Source organism: Ambystoma mexicanum, chromosome 2p (assembly GCF_040938575.1).
Source record: "Ambystoma mexicanum isolate Mex_15411 chromosome 2p, UKY_AmexF1_1, whole genome shotgun sequence".
Lineage (NCBI taxonomy): Eukaryota > Metazoa > Chordata > Amphibia > Caudata > Ambystomatidae > Ambystoma > Ambystoma mexicanum.
In genome coordinates, this window is record NC_090923.1 from 1,118,366,878 (window position 1) to 1,118,383,927 (window position 17,050).

At 44.1% G+C, this 17,050-nt stretch overlaps 1 protein-coding gene across 3 annotated transcripts in view; it reads left to right on the top strand.

Annotated features, from left to right (window-relative positions):
* The window catches only part of CCDC88B (coiled-coil domain containing 88B), a 1,445,666-nt gene that overhangs the window by 566,261 nt on the left and 862,355 nt on the right, over positions 1–17,050 (top strand). For all 3 annotated transcript variants that reach the window (XM_069645149.1, XM_069645150.1, XM_069645151.1), the window contains exons 13-15: positions 8,849–9,045; positions 14,586–14,723; positions 15,205–16,266. In XM_069645149.1, coding sequence (XP_069501250.1) covers positions 8,849–9,045; positions 14,586–14,723; positions 15,205–16,266 — 1,397 coding nt within the window. The remainder of the gene's footprint in view (positions 1–8,848; positions 9,046–14,585; positions 14,724–15,204; positions 16,267–17,050) is intronic.

Genomic DNA, 17,050 nt, shown 5'->3' on the forward strand with positions numbered 1-17,050 from the left:
ATTGAGCTTCTGATGGGTAACTTGTGCAACCCCATGCTCCAGTTTTTCAAAAGTGGTCTCCCTTTTCCTGTTAAACACAGGATTAGCGATTTTAGAGGATTTACTACCAAGGTGTTCGTTTCCATATATTTTCCAAATGCTGTCAATAGGCGCTGAAGTCCTATCGGGGACCTATCGAATAAAAGAAAGTCGTCTGCATATGAGCACCAGCACATTTTCTTGCCTTCCAGCAATGGTTGTATAAAGGCAGCGGGACATAGCGCCTGACCTATGTCAGAAGTATAAAGATTGTACAAGGTTGGGGCGAAGATGCACCCTTGACGGAGGCCATTTGAAGTCTTAATAGGTGTTGAGAGGAGGCCTTCGTTGTTTAACCTAATCTGTATGGTTGATCCTTAATGGAGGTGAATCAAGATGGCTAGCAATTCACGAGGTATCTGCATATGTGACAACTTCTTCCATAAGATTGATCTATTTACCAGGTCAAACGCAAGAGATAAATCCATGCTTGCCAGATAAACCGGACTCGCCCCTTTTTGCCATCCCAATTCTTGCAGGAGTGAAATTATCAACCCGCCCGCCAATGTTCCAATCCCCTTTCTAAAGCCAAATTGTGCGAAAGAATAGATCTTTTCAGTTGTGGCCCAAGTTTCTATTCTTTGTAGAAGAAGACTTGCGTAGATTTTAGAGTCTGAATCAAGGAGAGCTATTGGCCGGTAATTAGATGGCATGGATCGATCTCCCTTTTTGTAGACCGGAATTATGTAGCTCATATTCCATGAGGATGGAATACATCTAGTACGGCTTATATCATCAAAGAGTAGAAAAAGTGATTTAGACCAGATGTCTGGGTTTCCCTTGAACAGAATGTTTGAGAGCCCATTAGGTCCTGCAGCGCGGGAGGAACTAGATCTTATAATCCTCTCTCTTATCATATTAATTGAGAAGTTACTAGGCCAAGGTGTGGTCTTGAAGTTACCTCTCAAAGAGCCCACGTCCTGTGTACCACCATATAAGTTCTCGAAATGATTTTTCCATATAAGCTCGTTAATTGGATTCAGATTGAGAGTTTGAGAAGATCTAGAGGATTTGTTTATGAGCTGCCAAAAATGCTTGGTGGAATTATTTTTTAATTAAATCAGCATTTCCTCATTATCTTCTTGAAGTAGTTTATGTTTATGTGATTTGCACCAGTTCTTGTAAACTTGCTTGATACCTTTAATCCCCCTTCGTTTGATATCATCATCTATATTCAGACGATGTACTTGTCTTAGAGCGCGCCGCAGCGCAATTTTTGCTAAATAAACAGCAGAATCATATTTATGTAAATGTTGTTTGGAGGGAAGGTTACCCGTCTTTTTTGTGGACTTCTCAATTAAGGTTTTAATATATGGGCCAAAGTGGTCATGTGTGAACCTCATCATTTTTTCCTCATAAGTGGAATCTGTTTGTTCTTTACAGAAGAGGTTATTACATTTAGAAACATTTCCCGGATGCCAACAAATCCTATTACTTCCATTATTTATAAGCAAATTCTGAAGCCTCTCCAGGGGTTCAGGATTTCTTATACCGATGCTGAGATTCAATTCCAGCATCTTATGGTCACTTTTAGGGGAGGGAGTTAGTCCAAAGCTTTCAATCAAATTAAAAACGGCAGTGGAAACATACATATAGTCAATAGGAGAAGACCTGGTCCCTGATGTCCAAGTTATATATGGGACGTCGGGGTTCAGGATTAGGTGAGCCGATTTCAGGCCCCAGTTTTTGAATAATGTTGACCAACCTAATCGATCTCCTTTTTTGTACATGGAATTTTTCAAATGAAGATCCTGAGTTTCCCCTTGGTCCCCCATTGTGAGGAAGAGTGTAGGGTTCAAGGAGGTGAATATTTCGTTTGTCTCCAACAATAGATTAGTATTCAGGTCCCCCATTATTACAATTTGGATACCTGGATAGATATAAAGGTATTTCTCCATTATTTCTTCCATTTTTGAGGTTGTTTCAAAGATGTTTATTCCTGGTGACCAATATATGTTCCAGATTAGTATATAGTTAAAGTTTTCAAGCTTTAGGATCGCACCTAATCCCACAGGGGAAATGGTGAAAGTTTCAACAATATTAATGCCCAAGCCCAGCTTTATTGCTAATAGGAGTCCCCCCTTGGGTCGGCCTAAACTCCCTTGGGAGGCGAGAAGGTGATGGCATTCAAAACCGTCTATCTGAGTGGGCGAGGTCATCCACGTTTCTTGTATGCAAATAATATTTTTTGTTCTCAAATAATTACATAATTCCACACAAGACGACAGATGAGAATTCCCTCTTGAATTCCAGGAGAGAATAGAAACATGAGTACTTACTGTTACTGCTTTAGATTTTGCAATCTGGCAATGGAGTCTCTCAGGCTCGAGGCTAGCCATCTCCAGTTTGAGTCGTGCTCCTGGAGGATCTCTGACTCTTTTTTTTTTTGCTCCGGATCACTCAAGCCTCCAGGTCTTTGTGCTTGGTTGAGTTTAGGTAATTCCGGTTGCAAACTTCCATCTCCAAAATTTAGGATATCGAAATCCCTCTTGTTAAATTCATCTAACTCCAAGAGAACGTTCCGATATACCAGTTTAGAGTAGAATACAATTCTAACATGGTCATAACAGTAGGGATGTAAAAAATCCATCCTTTTGATATCTGCAGTGGTCAAATTTGCTAAATTGGGAATATCATTAAGAAGCTGCAGAGTTCTATTTCTATTCATAGAAGGCTGAAAGCCACACTCAAAGAGAGGGAAAATTAGAATACTTGGAAAATACAAAAAGCATGGGGTTCTCCAAGGGATATGTTTAAGTTCTGTATCCATGTAATGTTTTGGCACCCTCCCTTCCACAGCCTCCCTTAATGGTCGAGGTGGTCTAGCAGGGATACAGAGCGACGGCTCTGAGGGTGAAGGGAATGTTTCCATTGGGATGGATGTAGTAAAATCCGTAACCTTCAAAGTGGGGGACCCTTCCCTAATCACTTGCTGCTTAGGCTGTGGTGATTTGTAAATACCGGCCAAGACGTTAGAGGCCTGTGCTTCCTGCAATGTTTTATCCTTCAATGCATCTGCGATTGCAGTACTTATAAGCAGTTTAACCTCCGTTTCGGTCAAAGAAGGCGCGGTAGATGGATTACCAATTGATTTCTTCATCACACATGGGCTCACAGAATATTTCTCTTTGTTTGAATTCATTACTCCAGTTTCTTTAGTCGTCTTTTGGATTTGGGGTGCCAATGGGCCCAAAGTAGTTTGAGGCCCCATCGTCAATGGCTTAGTCACACCAGTGGAACGATTTATGGCCAAAGGATCATAAGAATGTCTCTCCTTTAAAGCCGCTTCTACAGCAGCATTAATAAGGGATTTTATCTGGGTTCCACTCAAGGCAGGTGTCTCACGAGGGCTAGTATCAGGGGCCTTTTGCATGGGGAGATCCTCTACACAATTTTCTTGGGTGGGAGGAACTGAAGTTGCTAAATCTCTTGATTCTGGAATTTGAGCCACCTGCGGTGTGATATTTGTCAAAAACTCATTTGCCAGTGGGTTCAAGGAGGTGGTAATATGGTCTAGCTTTGGATTTTTTGGTTTTGTAAAGAGATCATATGTCTCTTTTTGGGGTTTTGTGCCTTTATTTTCAGTACTTACATCTTCCTTCGTGTTACTGAGTCCCATGACTAATGTTGAAGTCAAACTCTTGTGGGACATTGCATCAGTCAGAGAGTTCTTCGCATGACTATACTCTCCCTCCTGTCCATTGTAAGGAGGTTCTTCTTTATCAGCCTCTAGGTCAGAAGTCCCAGTCGGTTCTTCTGCTATTAGATTTTTCCAAATGTTTTTCGCAATTTTGCTTCTTTTATTAAAGAAGGACGCATGTCCCTTCTTCCGGTTGTTTTTGTTGTTCTGGTAATTTTTATTTTTGTTTTTGTTGACTTGTTTTGTTTGCCCGCTCCCCTCTTCTGCCTCTGTAAGATTTTTAGTCTTAAATATAGGTAGTACATCAGAAGCTTTCAGAGCCTCAGGATTCAGTTGTGGGGCTGGCATATTTTTTAAGGCAGGATTGTCCGGCTCAACCCTGGTGGGAAGTAAGCCGGTAACCATCAGTTTAGTGATGATTTTTGTGGGCAAAAGTTCAAGTGCCTCAATAAATCTGTTAGTCTGAGCAATTTGTCTATCCATTAGAATACGGTTTTCCATAAATCCAGTAAAGTGGACTTTAAGTTCTTGCAATATGTCCCGTAGGAGCGTACTAGTCTCAGATGTGTTACCCAGGTTCAATTCATTAAAGGGATTAGAGGATTCAAGTGTGTGCTGAGTAAGATCTCTCAGATCTGCGTCAGCTGAAAAGAAATCAGGAGGAGTATCCAGGAAAGAGGATTCTGGCACAGTTACAACCTCCTCCCTGGTCTCCCCATCAATCAGAAGAGGATCTATTATTTCGTCTTCTTGGGCCTGCATAGGGCCTTTGATGGAAACAATAGACAAGTGTACAATTGCTTCTGACTCAAGTAGCATTGAATCGCTCGGCTCAGGAGGGGACGGCGGTAATGGCATATTCATAGCCATTCTTAATGTGTTTTTTACTGGTGTAAATATTAAAGGAGCTGACAAAATATCATCGTACAGTCTGGTTCCCTGTGTGGTAGAGCTCCTAGTGGAGGGACCAGCTGCAGCCCCTCTAGAGTAAACATACTCAACGCTATTTCGGCGTGTTGACATCCCAAGTGAATAGGAAGGAAAAGGATGTAACTGTTTTTTATATATCTGTGTGGAGTTATTATATTTGGGGTCTACCAAAATAAATGACTTCAGGACTTGAACTAATACAAATAAGTGGTGTCAATACACCTTTCAGATGTTATTTAATACTGAGGGGCATATAGAGACCCAGACCTGTCCGAAAACTTACAATCTAGAAGTCTTAAACACCAAACTTTGAATAATTAGACAGAAAGAATGTAGTGTCCTGTGTTAGAGTTATGAAACCAGCAGGAAACACTTAAATGATGCAGCCTTTTTACTGCGTATTAGACCATATACAGCTGTTTGCCCTCTACCGTCCCGTGCAGTCAAACGATTACCCTTAACAGCTTCTGCTGAGCCCGGCGTCCCTCCTCCCCACGAGCTAATAGGTATCCAGAGCTTAGGATTAGTCTCACAAAGTTCTTGAAAGTTGAGGTCACTAAGGGGTAATGGAACAATCAAAAAGCATCATTCTACCCTACAGATTAAAATCCTCAGATTATCATGCGAGAAAGGCTTACCGACACCAGCGTGTCCCGCGACGCGCACCGCGAACAGCAAACAGTGCTTGTCGTGCTTATTCGGTGCGCGCGCGGGTGCGCTGGTGCCAGTGTATTTATGCTCCTCCCCAACAATGAGCACGCCAGAGTGGGGCGGAGTATTCACGCAGGGAAAGCCCTTAAAGGAATTAAGGAGAGAGAGGTGTATGTCCGGTAACGGCTAAGCAAAATGAATAATGGTAGAAGTATAGGTACAGCACAGCGTGCACAACGTGCACAATTCTCAACAAATGCACAACGTGCACAACAGTCACCTTTGTCAGTTTCTAGTCCAGGCAAGGTGGTGCAACCAGAGAAGACGTCCGCTGCTCTGTAAATCACGGCACGGCAACACGAACTACTCGGCAGACAGTCCGAGCAAATTAGGAAGAAAATCATTTTGGAACGCGGCGGCCCCGCGAAGAACTCTTTCCCAGCAAACAGTCCTTCTCGTGCTTATTCGGTGCGCGCGTGGGTGCGCTGGTGCCGGTGTATTTATGCTCCTCCCCAACAATGAGCACGCCAGAGTGGGGCGGAGTATTCACGCAGGGAAAGCCCTTTGTTAGTTTCTAGTCCAGGCAAGGCGGTGCAACCAGAGAAGACGTCCGCTGCTCTGTAAATCACGGCACGGCAACACGAACTACTCGGCAGACAGTCCGAGCAAATTAGTAAGAAAATCCTTTTGGAACGCGGCGGCCCCGCGAAGAACTCTTTCCCAGCAAACAGTGCTTGTCGTGCTTATTCGGTGCCTACCTTGATAAAAGGCTAAACCACCTGACAAGAAAGGGAAGCCCAACCTCTCTTAAAGTCTAGGTAACATGGACAGATATATTTACAGATTTGCCAAGGTTAGCCACAATGTCAAAAATACAGCCCCATTGATGAAATGCAGAGCATGTCTTTAAAAATGAATCAAAAATCAAAGGTAAGTACCAAAATTATAATGCTTGGCACAGAGCTCACTGAAACCTTAAGGGGTCTGGGGAAAATGTCCACAGGCAGGTAAGTACCCCAAAGTCAATTTTACAGATTTGTAGAGCAGGTTAAAAGTTCCATAGGAACGAATGGTAGAAGAGTGAATGGGTCAACCGTTTTAGTTGAGGTAAGTTAATTTAACCCCTCAGGCGTGGATTCCGTGGTGAGCAACCCCAGGGACGGCCATAGTAGACCCCAAAGATCTGCTCCAGAGGTCAAAGCATGGACCCAGCCCACAGAGGAAGTTGCAACAAAGCAGATGGACCCCAAATAGAAGTCTGTGGGAATTGCAGTAAAGACTTGCCTCCAAAGAATGTCTGCCCCAGAACAGAGGTCACATCATGAATAATCGCTCACCCCAGGATCCAAAGGTAGGTATTCACATCAGTGGTTTTGAAGAAAATAACTCTAGTAGTACGAAACAACAGTAAATGGCCTCTTTCTAAAGGTGCAGTACCAGGATTCGGTTCCCAGGGACTTGCACTCTGTGCCAGAGACAATGCCAGCGACCCATGAAAGGAACAAAGGCTCTTTTCCACAGCATTGACCTTGAAGCCAGAAGTGGAAATGTCACCTCCCGGTTTCTCGGTGGACAAAAGAAGAAGGCAGCATAGCGGCACAGCGGCTGGAGGCACCCTCAGGCATCTTAAGCTGAAGAAATGGAAGGGTGGTGAAGTCTCAGAACCCATCGGGACACCAGCAGCAACCCACGGCCAAGCAGAGGATCCTTTTGAGAAACGTTTGGACGCAACAGTAAACGGTCCAGAAAACCGTTCCAGAGTGGCGGGCTCGACCCCACGGATGTGAGGACTCAGCAAGAGCCTTCAGGAAGACCAGACTGGACCTTTAGAGGCCAAAAAATAAACAACCGGGACATTCCCAACCAACTGCAGTTAGCAAATGTTGCCAAGAGGGCGCTTTAAATATGGCAAATACTGCTGGAACCGGCAAGAAAACTCCTTCAGCAGGCCAACAGACCTGCCGCCTCCAAGTTGCTTGAACAAAACAACAAGAGAGAGATGTTGCCAAGAGGGCGCTTTAAATATGGCAAATACTGCTGGAACCGGCAAGAAAACTCCTTCAGCAGGCCAACAGACCTGCCGCCTCCAAGTTGCTTGAACAAAACAACAAGAGAGAGAAGGGCAGTGACGAGACAAGCCTTAATACCTTGCACAATCTGGCTGGCCAAAGGCCAGCCAATCAATCACTAAAGAGCGTTGGGATAAAGAGTCAGATGGCCAATGATACTAGTTGGTCAATGCAATTGCCACCTAGCCAAAGCCACCCCCAGAGGAAGCTAGAGGGAGAGCCCAAACCAGTCAGTACTAATAAGGAGGCTGCCATGGTGGGCCCACAAACAGCCCATGTGGTCAGAACTACAATTTTAAGCCTACCTCGTGGTTACCCTGAACAAAGGAAGCCCATAAAAACAAAGTGGCAGAGATGAACAGGATTAAAAAAAATACATTGGTACCCCAATGGCTAGCAAAACGGTACATTGGGCTTCCAAGGCAGTAACATGACTTGCACCGTTGGTGAAGCTAAAACTAAGTCTGGCTGCCTCCACCCTACTCCTTAAAACCTGTGAAGGGTCATAGAACCACCAGAGGGCAACAATGGGGACGCTGAGAGGCACCGCTGCGACTGGGCACCTTAGCGGCTGCCCTATACCATACAACTTAAGTAAGGTATATAGGGACATAATGACAGGGAGACTTATTAAGGGCATGGCTGCCTCCAAAGTCGTAATGAGGCCCAATATCTTTACCCTAGCTCAGACTTATTTCATTTGTTCATGTGGCAGAATTAAATATAGCAAATAGTCGACACACATATCAATTTATCAATTTCTTCCCTCTCTAATTAAATAAATGTTCAACTTGACGGGGTGCTTAACAATCCCTCTACCTCTCTTAAAAGATGCAACCAAGCTTATTCTTCTGCACCCAGTGCCACTTTTATGTCCAACCGCAGCAACAAACTGTTCATTGTTTTTATTTTCGTTCATTTTTACAATTTAATTTTTAGTACGCCCTTTGTCTGAAAATGGATATTTAGTACTTTATCAGAAATTAAATGATATAACTCCCTCATCTCGAAAACCACTTCTATCCATGTTTCTGTGCTTTACTTCTTCGAATAGATAGGGGGGCATTTGGCTTCTCTATAGTCCCGCTGTGTGATTCAGCATATCATTAGGGAACTTTAATAACACAAGGTAAAAGTGAAAACGAATTCCTCCTTTATAACAGAGTCTCAAACATAAAAAGTTATCAGCAGAGCAATTGTTCCTCACTGGCAGAAATTGCTCATTTCCTTCACAGGAGCCATTGGCCTTGTGGTTATGACATTCTCTGCCATCTCGGAGAGGTGCATATTTGTATACCCTGCCCTGCCCATGCATCCATACATCTATAGTCATTCCTAAAAAGTATAAAGCTATAGAGCGGTCACAGTCTCTCCCTCTCTCTCTCTCTCTCTCTCTCTCTCTCTCTCTCTTTCTTTCTTTCTCTCCCTCCATCTCTCTTTCTTCTCATACTGAATGTCACTACTTTGCTTTCACTTACAGTGTACAGTGAGCTGAAATCTCTTAGCTACGAGGTGAACGAGGTGTCATGTGGCCAACTACTGAGCCTAGAGAGAGAAAACCAGGAGTTGCGGAAGCGCCTCCAGGTGTTGGAGGATACGTTGGCCTGCCGGGACCAGGCCATGATAAACGTCCAGACCCAAGCTCTGCAGCAGGAGAATCACAGCCTGGCCCAGTCGGTAATCACAGTGAGGTCTAGGAATCCAGTTAGATCATCTCTTCTCTGCTCATCATGTCTTTTCTTCTAGGTTTTGGCTGGGATTTTTCTCTTTGTGGTGTAATCTTTCATTGTTAGTTCTTTGCCTCTGTATCACCGTATGTGGCTGTGTGTTGATATATTGCCTTTGTTGAGCTTGTGTTGCATTTCACCTGTATTATACTTCCTTTTGTGGTTGAATGTTGGTGCTATATGCTACATTTGTTTGCCCTGTAAATACCTTGCACTGAATTATGCTACTTGGTTTGGCTGAATTCAGGTTGTAGTATGCTTATGTTGTGTTGCCTAGTTTGTTGACTGTTTTTGTGGTTCAGTTTTTGTGTGATTACATTTTGGTACATGTGGTTCTTGAATATTGTTGAATATTGTGGGCCTTATTACAAGTTTGACGGTGTTCGGGTGGTAAATCCACTGGAATACCACCATATGGAATTACTGTTACCACCACTTGGTAATTACAAGTGGTGGTATGGCGGTCTTAGTCCCCATTTATGGGGTCCAGAGGACTCCATGGGGATTCCGGCAGAATTAACTGTTAGTGTCACCATGGAGACATCCGATAGGGAACCTTTTGATTCCCATGAGCCAGTCCCCAGCTCCAAAGAGTAGACATCAAGCGATTTTATGACGGCTTCCCCTGGCGACAAGACCAAACAAATAAAGCATTCTTATGGGGACCGGCCAAAATCGGCATCCAACACAGGTATGCTAAGCAAGTTTAAACACACTGATACACAAAAACACTTTATTACCATTTCAATGCATACGCCGAAAAGAATTTTTGAAACTTAAATCCTCTTCCCTGAATGGTTCTCACTTGACCCAGAATTCGAAACAGTCACAGACACCAAAAATCACTTCTTCTGCTATGAAATTAGATATTCAGACTACAAAACAGAAAACTCAAGCACTGAAATCCACAATTTTGGCGCCGGTTGCTAAAATTCAAATGTCCAGTCACGCATACAGTCCCACTACCATTACTGAGTCTTTAAAAATGAAAAAGCCCCCTCAGAGTGAGGAGCAAGAGGATCAGGTGGAAGAGGTGTTCTTTCCACCTATATCATCTTCCACTTCATGGAAAAAGGACAGGTTTGTACAAACTATGAACAAAATGTCCACCTTTATGGAGTTTTTGTATAAGAGAAAGCACATTATTTCTGAAGAGGTTGTATCACAGAAAAAAAGCAAAACAGGAACCTACATATGAGGACACTATTGAGATGGAAGCATTTACTGAAGATGAGAAGACACGTTTGAGGAAAATCCAGGGATGACCTTGATGACTTACCTGTTCTGTCATCCTCCCCAATAGACTACAATATGCTATACAATTAACTTTTACCAAAAGGCAGCAGACTACTTCAAAATAGAAACACATGAGTGTGAGGAAGATACAGATGTCGTGGAATAAATCCTTAATGTAAAGAAACAAATAGGGCAATATATACCCCTATTGCAGTCAGTTAAAAGAAGACTTATTCCCTCTCTCACCTCTCCTAGACTCACAAAAGCAGGTAATCCCTGCATAGGGAAGAGGTTTAAACCCGTTCTGACAGACCCCCTTTACATCAAAGGGCATATAAAACCAGACTCACTAGTAGTCGCCACTACCCGCAAGAGGGCAGGAACACCTTTAGCCTCTTCTGAAGCACCGCCAGATAAGGAGAGCAAAAAGATATATTCTGTAGGTAAAAAGGTAGCTACATCAGCAGCATACCAGACTGTAATTCGACTGATATAATTCGATGCAAATGTTTTCTTTAGAAAAAAAGAAGAAAAGTGTGCATACCTAAGTAAAGCCTTCTGCTTTACTTCCCCTCACGGTGTGCTGATTTTTACAGGGCGACTGATCAGTCTATAAGACTATCAGTGCCGAGAGACTATGGTGCTCATTATTAGTTTATACCGCCATGCACTTTTGTAATTACCACAAATGGCTTCTAAGAGTAGCTTGTATTGTAAGATTGCTGTACAACGAGATGTATGCCTGTCTTTTGTCCATATTGTTATTTGGCATTTTTCAAGGCAGGAATTGCCTTATATGGAATGCCTTTTCCCCAGGAAAGCTGTTGCTTTAGCATGCTAAATGGTGGCCCGTGTGTGGGGCTGAATGTTGGGGCTGGGGCTGCCTGGTCCCAGTCCACATCCTGGTGCCCAAATGTCTGTTGCAGGGCAGATTGTGTGGCCAGTGGCTATCCAAGGTTGGATAGCCACTGCCAGTTTGAATGGTGCAGTTCCTTACCATTGATGCACATGGGTGAGCTTTGAGTTTAAATCCAGAATAAAAGGAGGACTCCTGCAGCCATTCCACTGATCATCGTTGGAGCCAAGATCCCTATGAATTAGTGTAGCCCGCTGATGACTAGAGGATGACACCTGCAGTTGACCCACACCAACTCTAGTGTTGTCCTGTGAAGCCCTGCTCTTCTGCCTGATCTCAAGAAGACCCTGGTCAGTGCTTCGACCCCAGGACTGGTGGGAAAAACTAGTCTTGAACCCCAGCTCAGGTATTTGCCTACCCTTCTGAGCCTTTTGATGTTTCCCTGCACCAATCAGTGGACTGACCTGTGCTACCTCGCTGCAGCCATTGCCATTCCTTCATGCATCCTTGGAACTTGGCGGATCTTCAGCTTTTACTACAAGATGCCTTTATTTGCAATCTACTTGTGTAAAAGGAAGCTGTGCATGACCTGCTCCTTTGTTCGTCATTTGAAGATCGCCTGTTGCCACCTGACCATGGTGACTCCCACTGCAATCTGTCTTCGTCACTATCTGCACTCCGCAGGAGTCTTAATTTTTCCTTTGGAGGGGTGTTCAGCTGGAAGGGGCCTGAAATCGAAATTCAAGTACCATGACCGACCAAAACGAAATCCCGAATCTGTAAGTGACCTCTGCACCCCGAGCCATGGGCCGCCCTCGACCGGACCAAGCATAGAAGACTGTGGGCCTTATTCTAAGTCGTCCGGTCCGGTAAAAAATGAGCAGATATTGATGTATACTGGCACATTACCAGACCGACCGACTGCAGGTTTGCCGGTGGGGCACCTATGTTACCTCAAGCTAAGAGCTGGATGTGAGGCAGGTGCCCAATCGGCAAAACAATCTGTCATTACCGGCACTGGTATTGCCGGTGCCGGGAATGATGGAAAGTCCCCTCATGGAGTCCATTCGGACTCCATGAATGGGGATTAACACCATCACTCCGGTGCCCGTAATTCGGCGGCAATGCAGCCAGACAGGGTGCCGGAAACAGTAACAACATTTGCCTGTAGCCTGGCAGCACTACCGCCAGGATACCAGCAATGTTATAATGAGACCTTGTATCCCCAACGCAATCTGTAACCTCAGCAGTGGTCTCTGAGAAATGTCAGGTTCACGCTGTACGAGGATTGCACAGGTTGCAGCATCGTTCCTGGCAGCTCCCCTGGTGGCTAAGAGACCGAAATACACTACAGTTCCCAGCTTTTCTGGAGGTACTTGCATTACGGCTGGCCTCAACATACCGATGATGTGTAATGTGTCTTGTGACGCGGTACCTGGGCAGCGTCTCAATGCCGCGTAGTCAATAGACGGTTGCCGTTAGCAAGGAAGTTCTCAATGATTCAGTGAGCTCTTGTTTTTTGTGGTGACTTGGTTCTGTTTTCCTTACTACCTCCTTGATGTCGCAGGCCACTTGGGGCTCCTTTGCATCTTTATTTCTTGTGGAACTGTTGAACCCTGTTACCATTTGCCTGGACACTCGCTGGCCCTTTATCTGTATAGGTGCTGATACTGTCTTATTACCTTGCTCCTCATCCCTCTATCCTCGTTCCCCTGACCTTTCTATCTTTCCCCCCTGTTACTGTTCCTGGCTGTGTTGGGACCCCCATGGTCCCTGGGCTACTTTTCTAGGGAGGTTAGTCTGCCTGTACCCTACTCATGCTACTTTGAGTTTCTTGTCTGTTTCCACTTTCTAGGGATTCCATTAACTGGACATGTTCATTTTATGCATGAAGGTGCACCTTGTAAACCAGATCTGGAACCTTGGTGGATTATTCTGTTTACCCTTTTGTACTGTTTCCTTCCAATTCCTTAGATGCGTTGGCATGCCTGCATGTTAGGCCCGTCGCACTTACTCCTATTGTTGAACCAAGTGCCGTCAGGCAGGTTTCCTGGCCTATGGAATCAGGTGAAAGGAGGGTGTTTTGTGTTTTGGTTAGGTTTACCGCTACACCTGTTGAACATTAGGTGGGTGTTGCTACTGGGAAGTGGGTAAGGTGGGTTTCTGCATTTCTTTACTCACTCTCTTCTTTTCTTTACTTCTGCAGCCTGGGGGGGATCGTCATGTATGACTGCACCGTCCCCTTTGCCTCTTTTCTTGCCTCCTAGCTGTCTCTTATCAGTGGGGCGTTGGGGTGGTCTAGGTGGAGGTGGGCTATGGACACGGGCAACAAAACCCTGATTCTGTCAGGGGGGTAAGTTAACATACCTGTTTCTTTTCCCCCCTTTTCACAATAGGTTTACATGGTTGTAAAGTCCTGTTCCTAGCTCTGTCTTTCCTGACTTAGTTTAGTGCTAACCTGGTCAAGAATTCTTTCCTAATTCATAGATTTATCCTAGAGTAGTGGGTTTGAGAGAGCTACTAAACTGAACTACACTTATCTTTTTGAACTTTTAGTCATAATCACTGGCATCGTCAAATCACATAGTAAACCTACCTAAAAGGTATAATTTTGGAACTTGTGATTTTAGAGCACAAGGCCCCAAACTATTTTAGGGCTGGACTTACTGAGTGCTAGGGAATTATTTTATGTTTGCTCGAAAGTGTTACTACTGAACTTTATGTAAATGAGTACTTACCAGTTGTACCCTGGTTATTGAATCAAATGCTTTCTATCTTCTCCTAAAAGTCTAAGCCTTACCGCTGTGCTACCAACCTTGATTGGGTTTGGCTAGAATTGAGTGTCTTTCCTGTTCACCATAATAGCTTGGCCTCCCAAAATCCACCCGAGCATGATTTTGGAAATCCATCTTAACAGGGTTGAATAGGTTTGAGAAGGCATAGTTTGTATGACAGTATATATGTTTATGGGGTTTGTTGGGTTTATCTCAGCTGACACGTGGTTTTGGGAAGGGTTCGAATTTTATAAGAGTAGGTATCTTGTATGTCTGCATTTTACACCTCTGTCATGTTGTTGCATTTGTGTGAGTTTGTGTGGTTGTCTGGTAATGGTTGGTTTTATGAAATTATGTGTTTTCTGAGTGTTCATATTGTGTAGGGATACAGTGCATGTAGTCAACTTAATGTTGCTTTGGGTCTGTTATATTTATTTTGGAGTGTTTGTTAGTGTGTGTCAGTGAAGTTGTTTCTGGGGTGATTCTGTAGCGATGCTCTAGAAAGTGGCTATATTTACAAAATGTATTGTCTCAGAACATGGATGGTTTATCCTGATTACCATACTTGTCCTTTATTGCTCCTTCTTGTGGTGTGCACCAGCCTTACTAACCATTTGTGTTTAGGTAAAACAGCTGGAGGAGAAACTCCAGCAAGAGAGGGCATTTGGGGAGTCTGCAGAGAAATTAAGCTCCAGCATGCTTTTGGAGAAGGAAAGACTGGAGCAAGCCCTGCAGACCCTTCAAGCGCAGACCAGCAGAGAGGTGAGTGTCTCTTCTCTTACATTTGGCAATTTTAGATGCAAGAAACTTTAATATCTGACCTTTAAATTGAGATATTTCTTGAGCAGTGACTCTTTCATACATTAATCATGGAGCTCTTGCTGACATCAAGGCGATCTTTGCTGTGACATTGAGGTAATTCACTCTGATGCTGAGGCAGTCTATGGCTTGATGCCGAGGGCTAAGGGGTATTCAAAAAGGCATGCAAATGTATGAACACTACCAGTACTGTAGAAATAATTTAAGTACCATGTATTCTCTAGTGAGGGATCTTTCAAATTGAAATACTTTTTAAAGTATCTGCATAAGGCAAAGTGATTATCCTTTGCCATCATTAAAAAGTATACATAAGTTTCTATCGCTTAGTTGTTTTTTCATGGTATACACATTTCTTGCAAGATTGTGTGCCTTGCATCTCCTGGTCTGTTGAAGTTAATAAAGACCAACCTTTCTTTCTTTTCAGTCCCGAGATCTGACATTGCAGAATGAGCGTTTGAGCCAGACCTTGGAGTCCCTCCGCCAGCGTTCACAGGTGGGGACTGATGCCAGGGTAAAGGATTTAGAGAAGGAGAACCAGGTGCTCCATGACACCATGACAGCAAACAGTGTCCATGCCAGCAAGTTGGAATACGAAAGGGCGCAGCTTCAAAGGGAGGTGGAAGAGCTAAGAGAAAGAACAGCCCGGTCGGAGGAGACTGAAAAGTTGCTCCATCACCTAGAGACCCAGCACAAGCAGCTACAGAAGAAGCTCCTTCAGCAGGAAGTGACTTGCCAACAGGCCGGCCTTCTAGAGCAGAGACTTCTAGAACTGGAGGGGAAGAACACTGCCCTGAAGCGGTCATTGGACGGAATGAAGCAGGTTTCACACCAGTTAAAAGACACAGAGAAGGAGAATTCTCAACTCGATGAGGAAAATATTCTGCTACGTAAAATGGTGGAACAACAAAAACTAGAAAATGCATTGCTGAGGCAGCTTGAAGAGGAGAACCAGGAACTCGAAAAGGAGAGGGAAAGCCTGAGGAGAAGCCTGGAGGGACAGAGGGCAGCAGTGAAGAAGGGCGAGCAGAGGGAGATTAGTCTACAGGCCCTTCAAGCTGAAAGTCTGAGGATGCAGAAGCAGCTAGAGAACAGTCGCAGGAAGACAGTGGAGACTGAGTTAGAGCTGCAGGAGGCAGAGGAAGAGATCCAGCGCCTTCAAAGGTTTCTTGAGGAACAGCGGACCTCAGTCCAACACCTCGAACAGGACAAAGAGGACATAGAGCTGCGACTAGGACAGGCTGAAAAGGACAAGAAACAGCTTGAGAAGGAAAGCCGCAGGTTCAGACAGCAAGCCGAAGCCAAAGACACGGTCTTGGAGGAGCAGAAGGCAAAGTTGGTGACGTTAGAGCAACAGAACCGGCTGCTGAATGCAGAGGTTGAAAGGCATAAAGAAGGCTCAACTCAAGTCAAGGAGATGCAGCAAGACAATCGGGAACTGAAGCAGCAGCTGTCCTTGCATCACACAACTATGGGCACCCTAAGAGAGGTGAGTCTGTGTTTTTTCAGTGTTTGTAGATCCAGAATATTTTTCCACCTCTGAGGGACTGCAAATATCTGCTGGCACTTTTTTTGCTGATAGAAAGTAGAAACACATGTGTCTCAAAATCTTATTTCATTCTGCATACGGTCTCAGAGACACATTAAGAAATAGTGCAGGAGTGCTCCCTCTGTGGGAGCTCTGAACTTCAAATTGCATGTCTTATGCAATCTGGGGTGCAATGGGGAGAAGAGGAAGTAGTCATTGCTGGCAAAAAGAGATGGGTCAAAGTGACAAATGATGTTAAGGCTTTCAGGCGGGATGGTAAAAAGACAGTTATTATGGGTTTTCTGGTGGAATGGGTTCAATGGACAGCTACCAATGCAATCTGATCATATAGGGTGACTGGACATATATTGGTGATTTTGGGGTGGGATGTAGGAATAGGATTTTTTGTTTAAATCTTTTTATTGTTTTCCAACAATCATGGCGATACAATGGTTGAAATTAATCACATTCCTACATACATCAATATCAACCAAATAAAAACAAAATACATAAATACATACACACAAAACAGCTTGTCGGCAACCATCAAGGTATGTACAGGCAGATCACAGATTACCCCCTTCTAGGTGTCCCATTACCATCTTCAAATTAAATCACAACTCATGCAGATGTCTTCATAATTCAGGTATTCTAACAGAAGTGCCCCTAACGCACAAAGGGAGAAGGGTTATAATCTGCTGATATTCAATCAGCAGGTTAATCGTTCATGGAGGTCAATCATCTG